Source organism: Somniosus microcephalus, chromosome 30 (genome assembly GCF_052327205.1).
Source record: "Somniosus microcephalus isolate GS21.2 chromosome 30, FLI_Smic_1.0, whole genome shotgun sequence".
Lineage (NCBI taxonomy): Eukaryota > Metazoa > Chordata > Chondrichthyes > Squaliformes > Somniosidae > Somniosus > Somniosus microcephalus.
The window spans coordinates 42,999,434-43,016,154 of NC_141016.1; the positions used below are offsets into that span (position 1 = coordinate 42,999,434).

At 51.3% G+C, this 16,721-nt stretch overlaps 1 protein-coding gene across 2 annotated transcripts in view; it reads right to left on the minus strand.

The window, feature by feature from the left end:
- The window catches only part of LOC147098179 (poly(ADP-ribose) glycohydrolase-like), a 72,174-nt gene extending 55,657 nt beyond the window's left edge, over window positions 1-16,517 (minus strand). The window contains exons 1-2 of one of the 2 annotated variants that reach the window (XM_085971383.1): window positions 16,197-16,395; window positions 4,037-4,249 (exon numbers count right to left, since the gene is read on the minus strand). In XM_085971383.1, the coding sequence (XP_085827509.1) occupies window positions 4,037-4,231 (195 nt within the window). In that variant the 5' untranslated portion in view covers window positions 4,232-4,249; window positions 16,197-16,395. Of the gene's footprint in view, window positions 1-4,036; window positions 4,250-16,196; window positions 16,396-16,417 lie in introns of those variants that run through there. The other variant, XM_085971382.1, reaches the window with a different exon arrangement.
- Window positions 16,518-16,721: the final 204 nt, after the last annotated feature.

Consider the following 16,721-nt stretch of genomic DNA (forward strand, 5'->3'; position numbering starts at 1 on the left):
GGCGCTAAGCTGGAGAAGCGATGCGCTAACTCAGACGGCGGGCGCAGCGCAGGTGCTGTCAGTTAGCGATTGCACACAGACACGCTGGCGCCGGTTAGCTCTTAAAGGGGAGGGTCGAGCTTGATTTGCAGCCGCACCCTGCGCATCGGAGCCCTGAATCTCGGCCTGGACAGACCTGTTGCCAAATCCTGCAGCCAAGGACCATGGATAGGGCCAGGGAGCGAGCGCAGCAGTTCAATGAGGGGGCCCTGCAGGTTCTGGTTGGTGCAGTGGAGCACAGGCGAGCTATCCTGTTTCCGGACAGTGGCAGGAGGCCTCTGCCCAGCGAGTACCGAAAAGCTTGGAGGGAGGTGGCTCACAGAGTGACCTCCAGCAGCATGGTGCCTAGGACCCCTGTGCAATGCAGGAAGAAGTTCAATGACCTCACTCGGGTCGTCAGGGTGAGTGCCTTTTTCAGAAACCTCTTCATCCCTCCATCTCGACCTCGCTTTATGGTCAAAGGGTCTTGAAAGCCCCAATGCCCAGCACTCCTCCAACACCTATGGCCCTTTCAGGAAACTCACATGCACATTCAGCACCTTGCACACAGTAAGGGCTATTTGACCATGGGAGGCATTTCAGCCAAGATCATGGCTGCATCTTTACTCAGACCCCGTCCTTTTTCTTGCAGGGCAAGCTGGCGCATAATAGGAGACAGCAGCAACGGACCAGGGGAGGCCGGCCTCACCTTCAAGCCCTGACTGATCTGGAGCAGCGAGTCCACCGGATTGTGGCAAGCCGGATGCTTGGCCCCGTCGCCACTGGAGACGCCGACCCCGTTCTGGCCAGCAATCGTAAGGTCATCACCTTTTTGACCTCTCTCCTTCCACTTGTTCCTCACAACAGCATCCTTTGACACTCTCGATCCAAATCAGTACATCGCTGCACTCATGCCTCCCTTGCTGCCACCCTGTCCTCACGCTAAAGCCACTCTTGTACCTCCCTGCTTTCAGATGGTGATTCACCAGGTAAGGAGACGGGCCCTCAAGCTGCCACTGGGAGTGAATCTGAAGGCGAGGAGGAAGATGAAGCCGGACCATCAGCGCAACCCTCTGCCGAGGCAGCCCATGGCCATACTGGGGACACGCCTTCCCTGGAGGGGAGCAGGGGGGAATGGTCTGATGAGGGTGAAGCTCCAGGAGGGGGTAGGGAAGCTCGGGGGCCTTCTCCCCGGAGGGAGAGTATGGCCTCGAGTCCTGCTACAGTGAGCGCAGCAGAGGTGCGGCTCCTCGCTGAAATGAGCGCCCAGGCGGAGCAAAGGCACACTGAGCTCATGGCTGCAGTGGTAAGGATGCCCGAATCCATTGAGTCACTGGCAAGGAGTGTCCAGGACTTCGGTGCAGCACAGGCGTCTGCCACACAAATGCTAAGTGCTGCAATGCAGTCAGTGGCTGGTCTCATGCAGACGCAGATTGAGGCCACGCGAGCACTAACTGATGTCACCCTCGCTGGATCGGGCAGGTTTCCCCGGGGCCCCCCCCGCGCCGCAGCAGGCCAGCAATCTGTGCTCCATCAGATTGCTCCGGATGCTGAAGTGCTGCCCTGTGGGAGTGCCAGTGTGTCGGTCGAGCAGGGAGTTGCTGTCCTCTCTCAGGATGACAGCATTCCTGCTGCCAGCACTGTCACTTCTCCACTGCAGTTGCCACCACCTGTAGGACAGACTCCTGCCACCTATGCAGAGTTCAAGCAGTCAGCAGCCATGCCCACCAGGCCCAGAGCTGGTCCAGGCCGTCCCTCAAGGGCATCTGCAGCCTCTGTTTCTGACACTCAGCAGCCTTCCCCCAGCCTTGCTGCAGCCACTGGGGTCCCAGTGCGGTGAAGCTGCAGGGTGGGAAGGGGGCAATTTCGCAAGGGAAGCAGATCACCCTCGAAGGGCAAAAAGTAGAAGGTGTGGCATTGTTTTATTGAAGGCGGAGGATCGTGGTCATACTTTTGTTACTGTTTTGGACATTGTCTCCAGGTTGTGAGAGCCAGTTATGTGAATGACTATTTCTTTCTATTACTTTGTCATGCGGGAAGGATACACAGTTTTGTAAATAAAGAAGTGTCTTTATTCCAAATGTGCATGTTTGTTCTTTGCATTCATTGTTGCCTTGACCGGCTTAGGGGTTGCGGCATGGTTCCATTCAGGTTCTTTGAATGGCAGAAGCCATTCCCTCAGAGGGGGCCTAGAAGCGAATTGGTATAAGCCTTTGACGGACGGCCCTTGCACTTTGTGCCTCCCTCCCGTCTTGGTGCTGCTCCTCCTCCTCCTCCTCCTCCGCTGGTGCTCCAAGGCCCGGTGGCATTGGCTGGGTCCTGAGGATTGTCAGGTTATGCAGCATGCAGCACACAACAACGAAGTGGGAGACTCGCTCAGGCGAGTACTGCAGGGCTCCTCCAGAGTGGTCCAGACAGCGGAACCGTTGCTTGAGCACACCGATTGTGTGCTCAACGATGTTCCTGGTAGCTTGATGGCTCTCATTGTATCGTTCTTCTGCAGGGGTACTGGGCGAATGGAGTGGGGTCATCAGCCAGGTGACCCCGAGAAGCCAGCCTCCTGGGTGAAGCGGGGCCTCGAAAAGGTCTGCCACAGAAGTCTGGCGCAGGATGAAGGCATCGTGGCTGCTGCCTGGAAAGTGGGCATTGACAGCGAGTATCAGCTGTCTGTGGTCACAGACCAACTGGACGTTTAAGGAATGGAAGCCCTTTCGGTTGCGGAAATCCTCGGCATTCTCTTGCGGCGCCCGCAAAGCCACATAGGTGCAGTCAATGGCGCCCTGCACCATGGGGAAGCCCGCTATTCTTGCAAAGCCCGCTGCACGCTCTTGCTGCTTGTCCGGGGTCATGGGGAAAGAGATGTACTCTCGTCTCCTTTTAAGGAGGGCATTTGTGACTTGACAGATGCAGCAATGCACCGCGAACTGGGAGATATTGGCAATGTCCCCAGTAGCAGATTGAAAGGAGCCGGTGGCATAAAAGTTGAGAGCCACTGTTACCTTCACTGCCACCGACAGAGACGTCCTGCTCCTCAGTTGAGGTTGCAGATCTGGCTGGAAGAGGTGGCAGAGCTCAGTGACCACCTCCTTGCTGAATCGCAGCCTTCGCAAACACTGCTCCTCAGACATATTGATGTATGAGAACTGTTGTCGAAAAACCCTGGGACGGTAAGGTCTCCTGTACCGACGCCTGTTGGCCCTCCTCCGTCTGGCCATGATTGCCACTCTCTCTCTGCGTTTCTGTGCCCTCTCAATGTGATGGAGAAGCACGACGTTCCCATCCATTGCAGCCCCCATAATATGTGGGCAATCAAAGTTATGCCGGTGAAAAAGCAAAGCAACTACAAAGTTGTGGTCAGAAGCCAAAACTACCTCAGACAACGTTGACTCAATGCTGAAGTCTCTCTTTCTCCCTTTGTCTTTCTGCAAATCTCTCTCTCTCTCTCAGAACGAGTGGTCCAAAAATGGCTACCACACAGAAGACAGGAAGAGCCCCCTTTAAATAGCGCCCCCCCAGCCCCACAGTGACTGGGAAGCATTCCAGTCAACCTGTCGTTGGTAGCGACAGGCGGAAAGGAGGGGGGCGCCACTGAATTTCCGGTCCGGGGCGCCCCAAGGGCGTTGCACTCTGGAATGACGTCAAGATCTGCGTGCGCAGGCGAGCGGGCGGTATGGTTTAGCGCCACCGCTAAATGTCCGCTCAATTTCGTGAGAGATGCAGGTCTCGCCGCGCCCGGGCGCTAGTTGGTTAGCGCCCCACTTAGCGCCCTCTTAAGGCGCTAACGGGTGGCGCTCACAACTGAATTTCTCCCCAAAGTGTCAGTGATGGTGGAACTGGACTTGGAAAAGAAAGCAGACCGTATTTTTCTGTATAACAGCCACATCGGCCAGTGCCCCTTCCTGCAGGTGTGCTCGGTGTGTAACTGAATGCCCGACAATCCGTGGCATGCATTTAATTTTTTTATAATCTTTAGTCACTCCAGTCCATTTTGTCTTTAGCACAGATTTGTCTCTCTTACCATAACACAGATAGTGTGATGAGCTGAAGGTTGGAGAGGCGGCTCCACAGAGCGGCTCATTGGGGTCCCTGTCAACTCCTGCTTGTCTGGACCAAGACAAGTCTCATCGAAAGGATGAAGCTTTTCACTTGGAAGCACATGAGCGATCTGGCCACTGGCATTCCCCTCGGATTGGTCTTTAGAACTTTTTTTCATTCTTCTGTTTACAGTCTCCTGTAAAGTTGCATTTTGGGGGGAAGAATGAGGAGAGGCAATAGAAACTAAATGGTACAATTTTAAAGGGGGTGCAGGAACAGAGAGACCTGGGGGTGTGGGTACACATAGAACATAGAAAAACAGGAGCAGGAGTCGGCCATTCGGCCCTTCGAGCCTGCTCCGCCATTCAATGTGATCATGGCTGATCCTCTATCTCAATACCATATTCCCACTCTCTCCCCATACCCCTTGGTGCCTTTTGTGCCTAGAAATCTACCTATCTCCTTCTTAAATATATTCAATGACTTGGCCTCCACAGCCTTCTGTGGTAGAGAATTCCACAGGTTCACCACCCTCTGAGTGAAGAAATTTCTCCTCATCTCAGTCCTAAATATCCTACCTCATATCCTGAGACTGTGGCCCCTCGTTCTAGACCCCCCAGCCAGGGGAAACATCCTCCCTGCATCCAGTCTGTCTAACCCTGTCAGAATTTTACACGTTTCAATGAGATCCCCTCTCATTCATCTAAACTCTTGTGAATACAGGCCTAGTCGACCCAATCACTCCTCATACGACAGTCCTGCCATCCCAGGAATCAGTCTGGTGAACCTTCGCTGCACTCCCTCTATGACAGGTATATCCTTTCTTAGGTAAGGAGACCTAAACTGCACACAGTACTCCAGGTGTGGTCTCACCAAGGCCCTGTATAACTGTAGTAAGACATCCTTGCTCCTGTACTCAAATCCTCTTGCAATGAAGGCCAACATACCATTTGCCTTCCTAACTGCTTGTTGCACCTGCATGTTTGCTTTCAGTGACTGGTGTACAAGGACACCCAGGTCCCTCTGTACATCAACATTTCCCAATCTATCACCATTTAAATAATACCCCGCCTTTCTGTGGCAGGACAAGTTTAGAAGGTTGTTAAAAAAGTATACGGGATCTTGGGCTTTATTAATAGAGGAATAGGCCTGAATTTTAATGGGGAAGCAGGTTGACAGTCGGGGAGGGGGCGGGAGGGGAGGGGGGTTCGGAGGCAGCGCAGACTCGGCCGAATTAAATGGCAGGGTCTGATTTGTATCGGAAACCTGTTTCCCACCTGCAGCCAGCTAGATTGAGAGTCTGGCTGGCTGTGGGCGGGTAGGCCTGAGGCACTGGGCCGCAGCGAGGAGGGAGGGGTCGCGTGGGGGCCGGGGGTGGTTGTGGGGGTCAGGATCACTCGTGGGCCAGAGCAGCTGATCAGAGGGCCGGAGGAGCATGCAGGGGGAAGCCTGGTGGGGGGGTCGGAGGCCTGGTGGGGCGGGGGTCGGAGGCCTGGTGGGGGGGGGGGGTCGGAGGCCTGGTGGGGGGGGGTCGGAGGCCTGCTGGGGGGGGTTGGAGGCCTGCTGGGGGGGGTCGGAGGCCTGGTGGGGGAGTCAGAGGCCTGGTGGGGGGGTCGGAGGCTGGGGTGGGGGTCGGAGGCCGGGGGGGGGGTGGGGGAGGTGGCCGGAGGCAGGGGGGGGGGGGTCGGAGGCCTGGGGGGGGGTCGGAGGCCTGGGGGGTCAGAGGTCGGCGGGGGTGGTGGTCGGAGGCTTGGTGGGGGAGTCAGATGCCTGGTGGGGCGTGGGTCGGAGGCCGGGGGTGGGGGGAGGTCAGATGCCAGGGGGGGGCGGTGGTCGGAGGCCTGGGGGGGGGGGAAATCGGAGGGCTGGTGAGGGGGTCGGAGGCGGCGGGGGGGTGGGGGTCGGAGGCCGGGGGTGGGGTCGGAGGCCTGGGGGGGGGGGGTGGGTCTGTGATCGTGGGGGGGTGGTTTAGATGGGACGCTGGATCCAGGAAGTAAAGGTAAAGGCACTTACCTCCCGGATCCAGCAGTCCTTGCCTTACTTTAGCTGGCGGGTTACACGAGGCCGTAAAAACCCGAGACCAGCCAGAGTTAAATTTAAAATGCTGGCTCAATCTGAGGCGCACCAGCCTCATTATAATATTTAAATGGGCGACCCGTCTCCTGGGAGCGGGTTGGCCGCCGCCCTTTGACCCGGCTCTGGTAAAACCGGAAGTGGGCGGATTGGGGTCGGGATTCAGACTTTTAACACTTTAATTTCCCGCCTGACCTTAACCCACACTTTTTTGCGTTAAAATTCCCCTCATAGAGTAAAAAAGAAAGCAAGTTATGGTAAACCTTTATAAAACACTGGTTAGGTCCCAGCTGGAGTATTCTGTCCAAATCTGGGCCCCACACTTTAGGAAGGATGTCAAGGCCTTGGAGAGGGTGCAGAGGAGATTGACCTGAATGGTTCCAGGCTTTAGTTATTTAAATTTTTTATTTAATTTTTTAAATATTTATTTAAATTCAGCTGAACCAGACTGTTCGCAACCTTGGTGTCATATTTGACCCCGAGATGGGTTTCCGAACACATATCCATGCCATCAACAAGACCGCCTATTCCCACCTCTGTAACATCGCCCATCTCCGCCCTTACCTCAGCTCATCCGCTGCTGAAACCCTCATCCATACCTTTCTTATCTCAAGACCTGACTCTGCCAACGCTCTCCTGGCCAGCCTCCCATGTTCCACCCTCCAGAAACTTGAGCTCATTCAATACTCAGTGTGTGTTAGGACACGGGGCAGCCAAGTCCCTTTCACCCATCACCCGTGTGCTCGCTGACCTTCATTGGCTCCTGCCTCAATTTCAAAATTCTCATCCTTGTTTTCAAATCCCTCCATGGCCTCGCCCTTCCCTATTCTGTAGCCTCCTCCAACCGTACAATCCTTCGAGATATCTGTGTTCTTCCAATTCTGGTCTCTTGCGTATCCCCGATTTGAATCGCTCCACCATTAGTGGCCGTACCTTCAGCTACCTCGGCCCTAAGCTCTGGAATTCCCTCCTTAAACCTCTCCACCTCTCTCTCCTCCTTTAAGACACTTCTTAAAAGTGGCCTATTTCTTCAAGCTTTTGGTCAAATGTCCCGATATCTCCCTATGTGGCTCGGTGTGTAGGGGGTATTTAGTTTGATAACGCTCGTGAAGCGCCTTGGGAAATGTTACTACTTTAAAGGTGCTATATAAATACAAGTTGTTGTTGTTGTTACATGGAGAGACTGGAGAAGCTGGGGTTGTTCTGCTTAGAGCAGCGAAGGTTAAGAGGAGATTTGATAGAGGTGTTAGATTCATGAACAGTTTTGATAGAGTAAATAAGGAGAAACTGTTTCCAGTGGCAGGAGGGTCGGTAACCCGAGGACACAGATTTAAGGTGATTGGCAAAAGAGCCCGAGGCAACGGGAGGAATTGTTTTTTTGAGCTGTAGCATTCTGCAATTCTAATTTTCACGCGGCGAGTTGTTGTGAAATGGAACGCGCTGCCTGAAAGGGCGGTGGAAGCAGATTCAATAGTAACTTTCAAAAGGGAATTGGAGAAATACCTGAAGGGAAAAATTGGCAGGGTTGTGGGGAAAGAGCGGGGGAGTGGGACTAATTGGAGAGCTGGCACAGGCACGATGGGCCGAATGGCCTCCTTCTGTGCTGCATCATTCTATGATTCGAATCTTGAGCAGGAACGCTGGCTGGTTGATGCTTCCCCCCACACTAGAGCAGTGTTGTGGCAGTACGCAGGAAGGTGTATAATGGTGCTGATGGCAGTGCTGTATGGTAAACGGAGTGGCACTGCCTCTGGAGGCTCGCCTCGCAGACCCACCTTCATTAACTTGCCCGTTGGTAGTGAAGCCCCTGACTCGCCTTGCTGCTTGAGGGAGGGTCTGCCATATTTTGCTGGCACCCGTTGGCTTGAGTGGTTTAACCCAACCGTACAGGCCAGTGATGCAGTTTTCCGCTCACTGGTTATTTTATACTTTTCCCAACGGCTGGAAAACTCAACCAGCAAATGGTAATGACATGCGCGCAGTCCGACCTTCCAACTGAACTGCAGATCCAACAGCAGCACAGGTCACCGGTCTTCAGTAATAGTGCAGAAAAATCACTCGCATTTCTCCAGCACCTTTCACAACCTCAGGACGACCCAAAGCGCCTCACAGCCAATGAATTATCTTTGAAGTGTGGTCACTGTTGTAATGTGGGAAACGTGGCAGCCAATTTTCGCACAGCAAGCTCCCACAAACAGCAATGTGATCATGGCCGGGTAATCTGCTTTAGATGTTTTGTTGAGGGAAAAATTAATGGCCAGGACCCTGGGGAGAATGTAGTGTATGTACCTTTAAGGGGAGAACTACTTTTTACAGCTCCTGTATACTGTAGTACCGGCAGTGACCACACCTGTATATAACCCTGAGTAGGGATCTGTACTGCTTAGTTTTAGAGCAACCCTCATCCAGTAAACACCGTTGATTGTTCCTCTGCAGTCTCTGTCGATTATTTGAAGGACCACTACCGAAAGATTCACGGATTTAACACTGGCGACGAGTCGTTTCGAACCTACCTGCAACCATGAAGAAGGAGACCGATTCCACCAGTGCGGGCGTCGACCATCCAGGGAGGACTTGAGCATCGCAGAGGAGGCTGTAGAGAGCTGGGCTTGGTTCTCCAGTCGTGACGATCCAGCGCAGCGGGCTGGCAGCAGATACGGCGCAGACCCTTCCCAGACAGCGGCGGCGGGAGCCGACCGACGGCACAGAAAAAGGCCGAGCAGCGTCGACGGGTAAGAGAGAAGGTAAAGCGCACAGGGCGCAGCTGGGGTTGAAGACCGAGCGGCGTCAACGAGAGAGGGTGAAGCGCGCAGGGCGCAGCCGGGGTTGAAGACCAAGCGGCGTCAATGAGAGAAGCACGCAGGAAAACGCGCAGAGCGCAGCCGGTTTCAAGGGCTGAGCAGCGTCCGCGGGGGAAGAAAAGAAAGCGCGGGAGACGCCATTTTAGGCCGCAGCAGAGAAGAAAGGGAAGTGTGGGAGACGCCATTTTGAGCCAGCGGAGAAGAAGGGAGAGCGCGGGAGACGCCATTTTGAGCCAGCGGAGAAGGGAGAGCACGGGAGATGCCATTTTGAGCCAGTCTAACCACACCCAGAAGAGTGGCACGGTCACAGCGTTCGACAATGAAGTCGAAGATTGGGCGACATATGTAGAACGCATAGAAGTGTACTGCAAGGCGAATGAAGTGCCAGATGCCAGGAAAGCACTGGTATTGTTGAATTCCATGGGTGCAAAAATGTATGGCTTACTGCGAAACCTAGTCACCCCAGAGTAGCCAGTGGAAAAGGATTTTGAAAGCATAGTGGCAATCCTACAGGACCACTTAAACCCCACACTGCTGCTGATAGCAGAAAGATTTAAGTTTCACAAAAGGAACCAGCATAAAGACGAAAGTAATGCTGAGTATTTAACGGAACTGCGCAAGCTATCGAAACACTGCCAGTTTGGAACGGGACTAGCAGATACTTTAAGGGACAAGTTTGTGTGTGGGCTTCAAAGTGAAGGAACCCAGAAACGGCTTCTATCAGAAAAGGATCTTACGCTGGACAAGGCTTTCAACATGGCAGTATCACATGAAGCAGCCGCACGGGGCGTTGCAGAGATACAACGGAGACCACAAGAATATGGCACAAATGAAATGTCATATGGAGCAGTGAAGTGTTTTCGCTGCGGCAGAACAACACACAACCATAAGGATTGTTGGTTCAAGGACCAAGTGTGCAGACAGTGTGGAAAAGTAGGACACATAATAAGAGTCTGCAGGTCGGGAAAGAAAACCAGCAGCAAGAAACCTCCACAGGAGAAGTACAAAAAGGTACATAAGGTGATGGAGAGTAGTTCAGACGAACAGAAAAGTGATACAGACTCTGGAAGCAAGGAGCTGGGTTGTCTGAAACTACATAATGTAACCAAAATGGAGGATCACCAAACTATCTGGGTCACGCTCAAGATAGATGGAGTCCAAGTGAAAATGGAATTGGGCACAGGATCAGCCCTAACAGTCATAAACCGAAGGGACTACAAGCGGCTATTCTCACATATACCCTTGAGAGATACAGAGATTGTCTTGAAGACGTACTATTCTCACATATACCCTTGAGAGATACAGAGATTGTCTTGAAGACGTACGCGGGGCAAAAAGTCTACCCCAAAGGAAAAATAAGGGTGAACGTGATATACAACAGCAAGGAAACACCAAAAATGGACTTATATGTATTGCCAGATGGAGGACCACCACGACTAGGACGTGAATGGATCCGGAAGATACAGTTAGATTGGCATGCCATACAAGCACTGACGGTAGATGCCAAAAAGGATGACAATGTCACACCTGGACGACTGTCAAAAATGCTAACTGACGCACAAGTGTTCCAGGAGGGACCCGGAACACTAAAAGGCATAACAGCGACGATCAAAATAGAGGAAAATGCAAGCCCAAAGTTTTTTAAGGCCAGACCTTATGCGATCCACCCAGCCGTCGAAGCAGAGCTGGAAGGTTTGGAACGTTCTGGAGTACTGTCCAAAGTGGACTGGAGCGAGTGGGCTACACCCATCATTCCTGTAATGAAGAGGTCATTGAGTAATACGCCTGGGGAACCAAAGAAGATTCGCATCTGTGGGGACTTTAAGGTGACAGTGAACCCAGTCCTTCACACGGTACAATATCCGCTTCCGAGGATTGAAGATATTTTCGCCTCGCTATCTGGAGGAAAACGCTTCACTAAGATTGATCTGGCTCAGGTGTACCTGCAAATGGAGGTAGAAGAAGCCTCGAAACAGTACCTCACGATCAACACTCATAAAGGTCTCTACCAATACAACCGGCTGGTGTTCGGGGCAGCATCAGCTCTGGCTATTTGGCAAAGGGCAATGGATCAAGTCCTGCAAGGGATTCCAGGGACTCAGTGTTATTTGGACGACATCCTGGTCACGGGCATAAATGACAGTGATCACCTCGCCAACCTGGAGCAGGTGCTCACTCGATTGAAGGAATATGGGCTCCGAGCTAATCACCACAAGTGCGAGTTTTTCCAGAAGCAGATCTCGTATTGTGGCCACGTTATTGATGAAGAGGGGTTACATAAGTCCCCTGAAAAGATTGAGGCAGTAGTCAAGGCTCCAGCACCGGAAAATGTGTCACAACTGAGGTCGTTCCTCGGGCTGGTGAACTACTACCATAAGTTCTTGTCGAATTTGTCTACAGTACTACACCCACTGAACACCCTACTGCAAATGGGGGTACCATGGAAGTGGAATGACGAATGTAAACGACCTTTCCAGAAGTGCAAAGAATTGATCACATCAAAAGAGGTGTTGGCTCATTTCAACCCAGCACTACCAATTCGGTTGGCGTGTGATGCATCACCCTATGGTATTGGAGCGGTGCTGTCGCACAAATTCCCAGATGGCTCGGAGAGGCCAGTAGCCTTTGCGTCTCGGTCACTAACCTCAACCGAGCGTAACTACGCCCAGATTGACAGGAAGGCCCTCAGCCTAGTGTGGGGAGTGAAAAAGTTCAACCACTATCTGCACGGGCAGAAGTTCACCTTGCTGACCGACCACCAACCACTTGTCTCCATCTTTAATCCAAAGAAGGGCGTTCCGGTGATGACTGCGCAACGGCTACAAAGATGGTCCCTTTTTCTAGGGGCGAACCATTATGAAATAGAGTATAAGGGCACGAAACTGCATGGAAACGCTGATGGGCTATCACGCCTGCCACTGCCTACTGCGGAGGAAGCACCAGCAGTGGACGCTGTCAAAATATTTTATTCGACTATAATTGAACGCTTGCCAGTAACTAACGCGGATATAGAGGAGACCTGAAATGAGCCGACACTGTCTCGGGTATATGACTTGACGATGAAGGGATGGCCAACACATGGCGACTCACTGTTGCCAGCATTCTCATCCAGAAGAGAACAGCTGTCAGTATGCCAGGGGACCTTGATGTGTGGATCCCGAGTGGTAATTCCACCCAAGTTAAGGGAGAGAGTGCTCAATGAGATTCACGAAGGCCATCTGGGAGGGGTGAAAATGAAAAGCCTTGCTAGGGCTTATGTGTGGTGGCCGGGGATCGATCAGCAAATCGAGGACCTGACAAAGAGCTGCTCAGGATGCCAGAAGGTCCAAAATGCACCACCACATGCCCCTCTACACCCATGGGAGTGGCCCTCCTCTCCATGGCAACGGGTGCATATTGATTTTGCTGGTCCATTCATGGACTCAATGTTTTTAATAGCCGTGGATGCGCACTCGAAATGGCCTGAGGTGATCAAAATGTCCTCCACCACCACGGAGAAAACGATTGCAGTCCTACGGACCATATTTGCCAGGAACAGCTTGCCAGAGCAGATTTGCTCTGATAACGGACCACAGTTTGTGTCCGAAGAGTTTTGGAAATTTATGAAAAGGAATGGGGTAAGGCATTACACATCCGCCCCGTATCATCCAGCCACAAATGGATTGGCTGAGAGGTTCGTACAAACCTTTAAAAAGGCAGTAAGGGCCATGTGCGATGACGACATTCCACTGCAGCATAAGGTGGACAATTTCCTGTCAGCCTACAGAAATGCGACACTTGCAGTTACCAACCAGACCCCGGCCATGATGTTCTTTAACCGAAGGCTGAGATCTCATCTGGATTTGCTCAGACCAAATGTACGAAGAAATGTTGAGAATAAGCAATTCCAGCACATCAATGAGAAGCCGACAAGGAGCTTCAATGTAGGGCAACCAGTCTTGGCCCGCGACTACCAAACAGAGAAATGGCAACCAGGAACGATATGCACACGGCAGGGGCCACTAATGTACACAGTGGATGTTGGGGAGAACATTGTGAGACGCCATGTCGACCAGATCCTAGCGTCACAGGAACGAGTCAACCCCATGTCTCGCGTACCTGGTAATGAACCCGACATACAGGTAGCATCTACCCCAGAAACAGTAGTATCGGAAGCTGATGAACCAACCGACGACGAGGGAGATTGAGATCATACAAGGGCAACATGTTCCCATAAATGTCAAGAGTGGTTCCAAAAACCACAGGGAACCGTGGATGTCAGGGGATATACGGGAATGGATTAGGAAAAAAAGGAGGGCTTTTGGTAGATACAAAAGGCTAAAGACGGAGGAAGCCCTAGAGGAGTACAAAAAGTGCAGGGGGATACTTAAAAAAGAAATTAGGAGATCAAGGAGGGGCCATGAAATAACACTGGCGAGCAAAATAAAGGAAAATCCGAAGATGTTTTATAAGTATATTAAGGGTAAAAGGATAACTAGGGAAAAAATAGGGCCCATTAGGGACAAAAGTGGCAATCTGTGTGTGGAGCCGGAAGATGTAGGAGGGGTTCTAAATGAATTTTTTGCATCTGTTTTCACTATGGAGAAGGACGATGTAGACATAGAAATAGGGCGGGGGGACTGTGATATGCTCGAACATATTAACATCGAGAGGGAGGAGGTATTGGCGGTTTTAGCTGGCCTAAAAATGGATAAATCCCCAGGCCCGGATGAAATGTACCCCAGGCTGCTGTGTGAGGCAAAGGAGGAGATTGCGGGGGCTCTAACACATATATTCAGGACCTCTCTGGCCACAGGGGATGTGCCAGAGGACTGGAGAACCGCTAATGTAGTACCATTATTCAAGAAGGGTAGTAGGGAAAAACCGGGGAACTACAGGCCAGTGAGCCTAACATCAGTGGTAGGAAAATTACTGGAAAAAATCCTGAGGGACAAAATTTGTCTCCACTTGGAGAGGCAAGGATTAATCAGGGATAGTCAACATGGCTTTGTCAAGGGAAGATCATGTCTGACTAATTTGATTGAATTTTTTGAGGGGGTGACTAGGTGTGTGGATGAGGGTAACGCAGTGGATGTGGTATACATGGATTTCAGTAAGGCCTTCGATAAAGTCCCGCACAGGAGACTGGTCAAGAAGGTAAGAGCCCATGGAATCCAGGGTGCCTTGGCACATTGGATACAAAACTGGCTTAGTGGCAGAAGGCAGAGGGTGATGGTCGAAGGTTGTTTTTGTGACTGGAAACCTGTGGCCAGTGGGGTACCACAGGGATCGGTGCTGGGTCCCTTGCTGTTTGTGGTCTACATTAATGACTTGGATATGAATGTAAAGGGTATGATCAGTAAATTCGCGGATGATACTAAAATTGGTAGGGTGGTAAATAGCGAGGAGGGTAGCCTCAGTCTGCAGAACGATATAGATGGGTTGGTCAGATGGGCGGAACAGTGGCAAATGGAATTTAACCCGGAAAAGTGCGAGGTGATGCACTTTGGGGGGTCTAACAAGGCAAGGGAATACACAATGAAGGGAAAGACCCTAGGCAAGACGGAGGGTCAGAGGGATCTGGGTGTGCAGGTACACAGATCCCTGAAGGCGGCGGAACAGGTGGATAAGGTGGTAAAAAAGGCATATGGGATACTTGCCTTCATTAGCCGAGGCATTGAATATAAGAGCAAGGAGGTTATGATGGAGCTGTATAAAACACTGGTTAGGCCACAGCTGGAATACTGTGTGCAGTTCTGGTCGCCACACTACAGGAAAGATGTGATCGCGTTAGAGAGGGTGCAGAGGAGGTTCACCAGGATGTTACCAGGGCTGGAGCGCTTCAGCTATGAAGAGAGACTGGGCAGATTGGGTTTGTTTTCCTTGGAGCAGAGGAGGCTGAGGGGGGACATGATTGAGGTGTACAAAATTGTGAGGGGCATAGATAGGATGGATGCTGAGGAGCTTTTCCCCTTAGTAGAGGGGTCAATAACTAGGGGGCATAGATTCAAGGTAAAGGGCGGGAGGTTTAGAGGGGATTTGAGAAAGAACTTTTTCACCCAGAGGGTGGTTGGAGTCTGGAACTCACTGCCTGAAAGGGTTGTGGAGGCAGAAACCCTCACAACATTTAAGAAGCATTTGGATGAGCATTTGAAATGCCATAGCATACAAGGCTACGGGCCAAATGCTGGAATATGGGATTAGATTAGACAGGGCTTGATGGCCGGCATGGACACGATGGGCCGAAGGGCCTCTATCCGTGCTGTATTACTCTATGACTCTATGACTCTATGACAGGGGGCCAGAATCGCCTCCGCACCAAGAGCAAGACACTCAGGAAAGGCTCTATCCAGAAAGGATCAGGAAGCCGCCCCAAAGACTGAATTTATAAATGGACTATTTTCAGTTAATGTTGCATGTTAAAAGTGTTAATTGTTAAATGAATGTTATGGTACTGTTAATCTAAAAGGGGAGAAATTGTAGTGTATGTACCTTTAAGGGGACAACTACTTTTTACAGCTCCTGTATACTGTAGTACCGGCAGTGACCACACCTGTATATAACCCTGAGTAGGGATCTGTACTGCTTAGTTTTAGAGCAACCCTCATCCAGTAAACACCTGTTGATTGTTCTCTGCAGTCTCTGTCGATTATTTGAAGGACACACTACCTAAAGATTCACGGATTTAACAGAGAACTCCCCTGCTCTTCGAGTAGACTTGAAGAGCCAAGTGATCTGGGTCTGTGCCGTAACATTCTGCAAGTCGAACTTCCACAGCCATTGTTTCCCTTCTCCCTCCTCTCCCGCAGACATTGATGCCTTGGGACGCTCTAAGTTACTAGTTGGCAGAGATCGGTGCTAAAGTGATAAAGTGATAGTGCCACTCCCTATCTCCAGTTATTCGAAAACAAAGGCACACAGCAATTCTGATAACTAAGTTCCTGCGAAGCTGAAAAACAAGTTGTAGATTAAAAGGAGTGAAGTGCTTCCATTCTATAAACAGGTCCGGCTGAAACAGTAATGTGTGCAATAACCTTCCACAATTGTATGTTTCTTATCAAGCTGGGAACAAGTGAAGAAAATCTGGGTGCAGCACTTCTGAGGGAACTTTGATATGAAGTATGTTGGCGAGAACATCGGTTGAGGGGAAGTGTCGAAGGTTATAAACAGAGCCAGGGGAGCTGCTGGTCAACATGTGGATCTGCACTAAAAACACTCAACATTTACACCATCGCAATTCTGGAGCGTAAATAAAGACCGGGGCTCCACAAAGTATATGTTTCGACTGACCTGTTACCTGTGCCCCGCAGCGTGCTGGCAATCCCTCCCGAAGCCAGTAAGATTGTTTCACAGCATTAATGTTTTTCAAGTTCAAGTTTTAGGATTGGCCACGTCTTTAGTGAGCATTTGGCTGGATTTGTAAACCAATCTTAGACAGACATATTTAACCACAAAACCTACGTACCAAAGACAAGCCAGTTCCTGGTGTAGGTAATAATTCACACACTTACCTCCCTCTCTGCTTCTCCAGACCGATTAAACAGTTGAACTCCACAAAAGACCTCAGTGTCATATGACCCACTAGGAGGCTACGACCTCCAATCAGACACTGGTATTCGCTGCTGCAGTAATTGTGAAACTGAAACTCTGTGAACCTCTTCCTGTATGCTTAGCACAGCCCAGAGAAAAAAACACAGTCAGTGTGGAGTCTGAGCTGCATGGTACAGTGGTGGTAGTCACCCCTGAGGCAGGGACAGAGGGGAAAAGACCAGTCCTGACGCGCCAATCAGCCCGACTGGAAAGTGAGTCTGTGGA